The 8,632-nt window shown below is 59.3% G+C and overlaps 1 protein-coding gene across 1 annotated transcript in view; it reads left to right on the top strand.

Annotated features, from left to right (window-relative positions):
* The window catches only part of LOC116832398 (serine/threonine-protein kinase TAO2-like), a 32,679-nt gene extending 24,635 nt beyond the window's left edge, over positions 1-8,044 (top strand). Inside the window, exons 13-15 of the mRNA XM_075064623.1 lie at positions 2,794-3,006; positions 3,786-3,968; positions 5,169-8,044. Coding sequence (XP_074920724.1) covers positions 2,794-3,006; positions 3,786-3,968; positions 5,169-5,666 — 894 coding nt within the window. The 3' untranslated portion in view covers positions 5,667-8,044. The remainder of the gene's footprint in view (positions 1-2,793; positions 3,007-3,785; positions 3,969-5,168) is intronic.
* The last annotated feature ends 588 nt before the right edge of the window (positions 8,045-8,632 follow it).

Raw genomic sequence — 8,632 nt, 5'->3', positions numbered from 1 at the left:
ATGGGTTTTGGCAACTGGGGGGTAACACTGATTTCATTTGCTGCAGTTTTAGAAAATCTCATCGGTATTTTTGTTGGAGCCTTTATTTATCAGGTTGGTAGGAGTGAATTTGGAAGGAGTTTTCTTCCTGTTTGAGGGCCAATTATGAATATTTTATATTTGCTCCAGTTTATGAAATTTGGGATAATTTTTTATTTTTCTTTAGTATATTTAGTCTGATATATTTACTCCTGTTTCCAAGGCAAATTGTTTTTTGTCCTTGTTAGAATTTATTTTCCCTCCTGCCCATAGTGAGTTTAGAAATCCCCCAACCCCATTCAGTAAATTCAGTAATTTTCTTTGTTTTCCCTTTTTTGGGCAGAAATCTCTGGATTTTATTCTATTTACCCTGTTTTTGCTGATTTTTTTTTTTTTTTTTTTTTTTTTTTTTTTTTTAAGTTTTGTTGCATTTTGGGGAAAGTTGCATTTCACCAGCATGTATTTTTAAATCTCATTTGTCCAAGTTTTGATCCATCCCTTTAATATTTTTGTGGGGGGGCGGGTATTTTCTCTAGTTTTTAGTGCAGCTACAATTATCCCTCGAGCTGAAAACCAGGGAGGGGTCATTTCTTTTAGATCATCTAGTCTGACCTCTTGTGTGTCCGAGGGAAGCAAATTTCAGCCATCCCAGGGCCCTGTTCCAGAAAAGTCTGTTGTATTTGTTTTCTAGTTCAACTAGGAATTAATTCAGGGCGACTTGACGGAGCTCAGACAAGATGCTCGCAAGAGTCCCCTTCAGTCTGAAAATGGATTAATCTTTTCTTCTCCCCTTTTTGTATTTGGTATTTTACTGGTTGGTTTTGTTGCTGTATTTTCCCTGGCGCTCTCCAGCCTTTTACAAATTGTAATTTTTGTATTCAATTTCCCCCAGTTTTGGTCCATGTTGTTTATTTTGATTTGCCCGTTTTGCTGCAAAATCGATGGGTTTGATTTGATTGGCTGCATTGGTAGCCCAGTGTCTGGTTCACGTAAAAATAGGACCAGGATTGGCCCAAAATTGGAGCAGTACGTTACTAAGCTTGACCAAACCCTGGAAGAACTGGATTTCACCAATTTGGGGTGGATTTCTCCCAGTTCTGGGCCCCAGGTGGGTGACATCTAACGATTTTTAGGTGATTTTTATTGGGCAAACAATTGGTGCAAGGCGACTCTCTTCATTTTCGGCTGATTTCTGTCCAGGTTTGAGCAGGGAATTGGTGCCGCGGGATGTTTTTAGCTGATCTGGGACTGGGGGTGTTGCTTTTTACCTGGGGTTGGTCCACAGTGCCATGGGTGACGCCTCTTTCAGCTATTCGAGGGGGCTAGTTCCGCTGGCTCCCGTTTCTGGTGACTCTTTGCCCCACATCCTGCCTGCGTGTTCCATACATTCATATTTTTAACATTTTGGCTTCCTCTGTATTTGGTTTGACGCGTGCTTATTTTGGCTCCTTTCCACCTTCAATGAAAGACGGCCCCTTGCAGGGCGCCCGGACCTGCCGAGCATCTGGTCGTTACTGGGAGCTGAAACGCACCTCTTCCCCTCCCCTCTACCAGGCCCCCGAGGTAACCTGGGCACAGGGCAGGCCCCCCTCACACAGCTCCTAGGCAGGGCAAAGGTCACATGCCCCCTCCCGTGGGGCAAATTGGGGAGGGTCACTGGCAGTGCAAAGGTCACATGTCCCTGCCATGGGGCAAATTGGGAGGGGGGGTCACTGGCAGGGCAAACTTCACATGTCCCTGCCATGGGGCAAATTGGGGGGGGAGGTCACTGGCAGGGCAAAGGTCACATATCCCCGCCATGGGACAATGGTGCAAATTGAGGGAGGGGAGCACTGGCAAGTCAAAGGTCACAAGCCCTGGTCCTGGGATGATGGGGGAAGGGTCACAGGCAGAGTAAAGGTCACATGCCCAGGCCATGGGATGAGGAGGGCAGGGTCACAGACAGGGCAAAGGTCACATGCCCTGGCTATGGGAAGATGGGGGCAGGGTCATGGGCAGGGCAAAGGTCACATGCCCTGGCCATGGGAAGATGGGGGCAGGGTCACGGGCAGGGCAAAGGTCACATGCCCTGGCCATGGGAAGATGGGGGCAGGGTCACGGGCAGGGCAAAGGTCACATGCCCCGGCCATGGGAAGATGGGGGAAGGGTCACAGGCAGGGTAAAGGTCACATGCCCAGGCCATGGGAAGAGGAGGGCAGGGTCACGGGCAGGGCAAAGGTCACATGCCCTGGCCATGGGAAGATGGGGGCAGGGTCACGGGCAGGGCAAAGGTCACATGCCCTGGCCATGGGAAGATGGGGGCAGGGTCACGGGCAGGGCAAAGGTCACATGCCCTGGCCATGGGAAGATGGGGGAAGGGTCACAGGCAGGGGAAAGGTCACATGCCCCAGCCATGGGATGATGGGGACAGGTTGGGGGGGGTGTCAGACAGGTCAAAGGTCATGATGGGGCAGGTCATGGGGTCAGAGGCAGGGCAAGCGTCAGCGAGCCCCAGACGTACCATAAGCAAAGGCCCCCCCAGCCCTGAATGCAGCAGCACATGTGGGTCTCGGCCTCTGTGCGCAAGGCAAGGTGAAGGGCACCACCCCATAAGTGGAGGGCAGAGGTCACCGTCCAGGTGCTCATGGGAGGGTTCAGAGCTGCCTCGGCCCCCGCCTGCCGGGGGGTGTCGGGAGCACGGCGCGGACACGCCCACTCCAGGCTGGCCGCGGCGTCTCGCTAATGTTTGCTCCTGTCTCTCTCCTCCCGTCCCGCGGCCCGCGGCCCTGCCCCCAGTCCAAGGAGCTGCAGATCAAGAAGCAGTTCCAGGACACGTGTAAGATCCAGACGCGGCAGTACAAGGCCCTGCGCAACCACCTGCTGGAGACCACGGCCAAGAGCGAGCACAAGGGCATCCTCAAGCGGCTGAAGGACGAGCAGACGCGCAAGCTGGCCATCCTGGCGGAGCAGTACGACCACAGCATCAACGAGATGCTCTCCACGCAGGCTGTAGGTCGCCAGGCAGCCCGGGGGCGGCTTCCCGGCCCCCACCCCCAGGGCCTGATTCGGGGGCTGCCTCCCGGCCCCCACTCCCTGGGCCTGATTCAGGGTCTGCTTCTCGGCCCCCACCCCCTCGACCTCATTTGGGGGCTGTTTCCTGGGCCTGGTTCAGGGCCTGCTTCTCAGCCCCCTGGGCCTCCTTTGGGGGCTGCTTCCCAGCCCCCGGGCCTGATTCGAGGCCTGCCTCCCCCCCTACCCCCGGGGCCTGCTTCCCGGCCTGATTCCGGGGCCTGATTCCCGGACTCCTCAGCCCTGCTTTCCGGCCTGTTTTCAGGCCCCCTGTACCCCAGCCTGGGGCCTGCTTCCTGGTTCCCCGTCTCCTGGTCCTGCTTCCTGACCTGCCTCCCAGCCCTGCCTCCAACCCCCTGCCCAGTGCCTTCTCCCCTGCTCCCCTGGCCAGCTGGCGCTCCCTAGGGGGAGAGCCCCGGGCCCCTGCGGCACAGGGTTACAAAGAAGCCTGTTCCCAAAGAGGAAGCATGAACCCAAGTGTCCTGGTCAAACATCTGCTTTGCAGTTTTCATGCTTGCCCCTCGTACCCACCTACTGCCAGCACATCCGGGGATCTGGACATCCCCTTCACTTCCTGTCCCAAACTGTGAGAGTGCTGGGACGCTGCAAGTCAGCGCAAGGGGTTCCCATGTACCCAGCCCCCCCGCCTTGGTGCACCTGTGTGCCCAGCCTCCGCCAAGGGCTCCTGGCCAACCCCGTGTCTCCGTGTCGCCCCCTAGCTGCGGCTGGACGAGACACAGGAGGCCGAGTACCAGGTGCTGCGGATGCAGCTGCAGCAGGAGCTGGAACTGCTCAACGCCTACCAGAGCAAGATCAAGATCCACACGGAGGCGCAGCACGAGCGGGAGATCAAGGAGCTGGAGCAGCGCGTTTCCATCCGCCGGGCCCTGCTGGAGCAGAGGGTAAGGGACTGGGACCCAGGCGTCCGGGACGGCTCCCTCAGGGCCCTGCAGCGTCCCCAGAGACCGGGCTGGGCAGTGGGACCCAGGCGTCCCGGGACGCTCCCTCAGGGCCCTGCAGCGTCCCAGAGACCAGGGGTGGGCAGTGGGACCCAGGCGTCGGATGGCTTCCTCAGGGTGTTTTCCCTAACTCTGGTCCCACAGGGAGGGAATGGATTTCTAGGTTTTCTGGGTGGGGTGAGGCAGACAGACTGTGGGACGGGCCAGTGGCAGACCCGGCCATCTGGGCAGGTGCTTGGGGAAGGGCGGCGGGACCCCGGCGTGCGGGAGGGATGGGACGGGCTGGGGAAGGGCCGCCGGACCCGGCGTCGGGAGGGGCGGGACGGGCTGGGGAAGGGCTGGCGGGACTTCCGGCGTCCGAGGGGCTGAGGGGAGGGGCTGGCAGGACCCGGCCGTGCGGGGAGGGATGGGACGGGCTGGGAAAGGGCCGCGTGGGACCCAGCATCCCGGGGAGGGGCGAGACGGGCTGGGGAAAGGGCTGGCGGGACCGCGGCGTCCGCGCGGGCCTGGGGAGGGGCTGGCAGGAACCGCCCGCGTGCGGTGAGGGGTGGGACGGCCTGGGGAAGGGCCAGCTAACCTGTGGCCGCCTGCATCCGGCGGGCCCAGGGGAGGGGCAGGCGGCCGGCATGCAGGGAGGGGCCGGCGGAACCCGGCGATCCCAGGGAGGGTGGGGCGGGCTGGGAGGGGCCTTGGTGGACCCGGCGTCCGGTGGGGGCGGGACGGGCTGGGAAGGGCGGCCGGGACCCCCGGCGTGTTCGGGCCGGCCTGGTGAAGGGGCCGGCGGGACCCCCGGATGCGGCGGAGGGGTGGACGGGCTGGAGAAAGGGCCGGCGGGACCTCCGGCGTCAGGCGGGCCTGGAGGAGGGGCCGGCGGGACCCCGGCATGCGGGGAGCGGGTGGGTACGGCTTGGAAAGGGCGCGGCGACCCGGCGTCCGGCGGCGGGCCTTGAGAGGGGCAGCGGACGCCCAGCAGCGGGGAGGGGTGGGACGGGCCTGGGAAATTGCCGGCGGGACCCCGGCGTGTGGGCGGGCCTTGAGAGGGGCCGGCGGGACCCCGGCATGCGGGGAGGGGTGGGACGGGCTGGGAAAGGGCTGGCGGGACCCCGGCGTCCAGCCCGGCACTGCCACGCTCTGTCTCTGCAGATCGAGGAGGAGATGCTGGCGCTGCAGAACGAGCGCTCCGAGCGGATCCGCAGCCTGCTGGAGCGGCAGGCCCGGGAGATCGAGGCCTTCGACTCAGAGAGCATGCGGCTCGGCTTCAGTAACATGGCGCTGACGGGCATCCCCGCCGAGGCCTTCAACCAGGGCTACGCCGCACCCCCCCAGCCCTGGCCCTCCCGCCCTGTGCCCCGCAGCGGCTCCCACTGGAGCCACGGCGTGCAGAACACCGCCGGCGCCCCCCACGCCTGGCGCCAGCCCCCCCTGCTGGCTCCTCCCCCCTCCACCTGGCTCCACCCCCCCTCCTCCTCCGCCTCCTCGCCCGCCTCCGCCCCGGGGGGCCGGGCCAACGTGGGGATGCTGCGGAACAGTCCCCAGCCGCTGCGGCGCACGGCCTCCGGTGGCCAGGCCGAACCGGGCATCAGCCGCTCGGCAAGTGTCACCTCACACATCCTCAACGGCTCGCACTACTCATACTCCTGAGCCAGCCTGCCCCGCTGCTCCCCCTGCCATGGGGCAGGCCCCCAACTCCAGGCTCCCTGCGAGCCACGCTCGACCCCCGGCACTGCCCGGGCTACGGGGAAAGGCCGCCCCGAGCTCTCTCCTCGTGCCCCATGGAGAGAGACTCCCCACCGGTGTTCTTGCGGGGCCAGCCAAACCCTGCCCTGACCCGGGAGGGGGCCAGCCCTGCGCCCGTGTCTGCTCCCCTGTCCATGCTGACACCCCCAAATCCACACAGGAACACACCAGTCCCCTTCCCAGCCCCTCATCCCCCCCCCCACACACACACACACAGAGGAACATTTGATCTTTGTTTTCAAATCTTGTTTTTTTCTTAATTTCCTTCCCTCTTTCTGTCACTGGGGGCTGGGAACTCAGATGCCTAGATTCTCTCCCTGGCTCTGAGAGGGGAAGAGGGGCTGGTGGGTTAGAGCAGAGGGGGCTGGGAGCCAGGACTCCTGGGTTCTCTCCCCGGCTCTGGGAGGAGAGTGGGGGTTGGTAGGTTAGAGCTGGGGGGCTGGGAGCCAGGATTCCTGGGTTCTATCTCCCTATCCCATAGGTGACAGGGTACTTTTCCGTATCTTCCTCCCCGCAAGAAGCTCTGCGGTACCTGGTATGAGCAAGCCCCCAGGTTTGGGATCAGGGTACCCAGTGGGGGTGCTGTGCCTGGGGGGGCTCAGCTTCCTCCCCCCATCACTCAGTTCCCCCAGCCCCCCTTCTCTGTTCCATGCCCGTGTTCCCCCTTCTCTGAGAGTCTCTCTCCAAAGGATAGCAGAGGCTTCTGCCCTGAGCACTGCGTGGGTCAGCCCCCACCTTGACCTGGGAATGAGCTGCCCCTCTCCTGGACTGTAGTGACATGGGGGGACCTGAAACTGCTTTTTCTATCCCCTTGGGATAGGGGATTCTTGACACTACCTTTTTGTGGTTATGGGGCAACCTGGAAACACCTCCCCCTTGGAAGTGGGGTGTGTTGATGCAGCGTGTGTCAGGCTGATGGGGGCTGGACACACTTCCCCCAGCACAGAAAGGAGAAACTTGAAAACGGTGTCCATTGGGAGCAAGGCCCATGTTCATCCGCTTTTCTCGTGTGGGAAGAGAAGCATGAAATCCATTTCCCCAGGATGGCGGCAAATCTTCGTACAGTTTTCCAAGCATGGGAAAGTTTGCAACACATCGCGCTGTGTGGCGGGAAGACTTGAAACCACTTTCCTCTCGCAGGATGGAGAAACTTGAAACCTTCTTTCCGTGGTGTGTGAACCTTAAAACGTTATTTACTCTCCTAAAGGGGGAAATCTTGATCCAGTTATACTCCTGGGGGCTATTTTCCTTTTGTGGGGGGGGAATGGGAAAGTCTCAAAACAACTATTTGCCTGGAAGCAGGAGGGGTGGAGGAGGCAATCTTTAAGCACCATTTTCCCTCCCAAGGTGATGAATCTTGCTGAGCGGTTTCTGTGGTTTGTGGGTCAAGGAGACAGGAAAGATTTTCTCCTTCATGCCACAGGGGAGGCCTCAACACAGACTTTTTCCACACTCATGCAATAAGAGGAACCTTAAAACAGATTTTTCTGCTCTTGTGCCACGGTGAAGGGAACTCAAACTGGATTGTGTCTTGTCACGCACTGGGGAGAAGGTGGTTGGTGTGCCATGGGGAGGAGACTTGAAACAGATTTTTCCTCTCACACCATGGAAAGGGAACTTGAAACATTTTCCTGCCCAAACGCCAATGCCCGGGTCCTCTGGGGTGTGAATTTCTGCACATTTTTTTAAATTATTATTTAAGAAACAGTCATCCAGGACTTCGATGGAACAACAATAACAAAAACCTGATTCCTCCATTTCTTAATTGATTTTCTAAATAACCACCTTGCCCAACCCCTAACAAGTCTGCTTTTGAAAAGGGGTCTGGGGGGAACGGACTAATTGCTTTGTTCTGCTAACTAACCACGTGGCTTGCCTGTGGGATCTGGGGGCAGAGGGTCTGGGGCTGATGTATAATGTATATAGCCCCTTCTTTTTAACCATCTTTTCCTTTCGGTGCCATAACCCTGCCTTGTACAGTTCCCTGCTCTCTGGATCTCTCCTGTCTCCCCCCCCGCCCCCCCCCCCGTGTGGGTGGTGCGTGTGTGTGTGTATCTCATATTTTCTTTTTATATACATATAAAAGAAGGAAAATAAGAAAAAAACAATAGAAATCTGTGTCCTGATGGAATATATTAAAACAAAACAAAAACCAACCCCCTTTTTTAAAAAGCCAAGCCAGGTGGCAAGGAAGAAAGGCAAAGGGGGCAGCAGCGGGTCGGGCGCTGCCCCCACAGAAGGGAAAAAAAATGAATAAAAATGTTGGATATTATTAAAAATCAGAGGTGGCTTGGCTGGGTTTTTCCACATCATTGGAGTGGGAGTCCTGGGTTCCCTCCCTTCTCTGGGAGGGGAGTGGGGGATGGTGGGTTACAGTGCATGGGGGCTGGGAGCCAGGACTCCTGGGTTCTCAGATCAGGGACAGCAAAGGTGGGGGGCTGGCAGAGCCCAGCATCTCACAAGCCCGTGTCTGAGCCATAGAGGCGGCTATGTGAGTTCCAGCCTCGGGGAGGTTACATGGCGTTTGACACGGGTGGGTGTGGAGTTAAAGCCAGCAGAGGGGACTGGGGTGTCTACCCAGCTTGGGGTACAGATCCCGGCTGCCCACATAACACCCCACCCCAGAGGGGCTGCATCTTGGCACCAGACAAGGGGTCCCTATGTGCCCAACCCCACCACACCCTGGAGGGGCCATGTCCCAGTGTCAGACAAGGGGTCCCCATGTGCCCAGCCCCCCTGCACCAGAGGGGATGTGTCCCAGTGTCAGGGGAGGGGTCTCCATGTGCCCAGCCCCCCACCCCACCCCAGAGGGGACGTGTCCCAGTGCCAGACAAAAGGTCCTGTGTGCCCAGCCCCCCCCCCCCCCCCCC

This window comes from Chelonoidis abingdonii, chromosome 4 (assembly GCF_003597395.2).
Source record: "Chelonoidis abingdonii isolate Lonesome George chromosome 4, CheloAbing_2.0, whole genome shotgun sequence".
NCBI lineage: Eukaryota > Metazoa > Chordata > Testudines > Testudinidae > Chelonoidis > Chelonoidis abingdonii.
The sequence above is the reverse complement of the archived record's forward strand: the minus strand, read 5'-3'. Positions and strand labels throughout refer to the sequence as shown.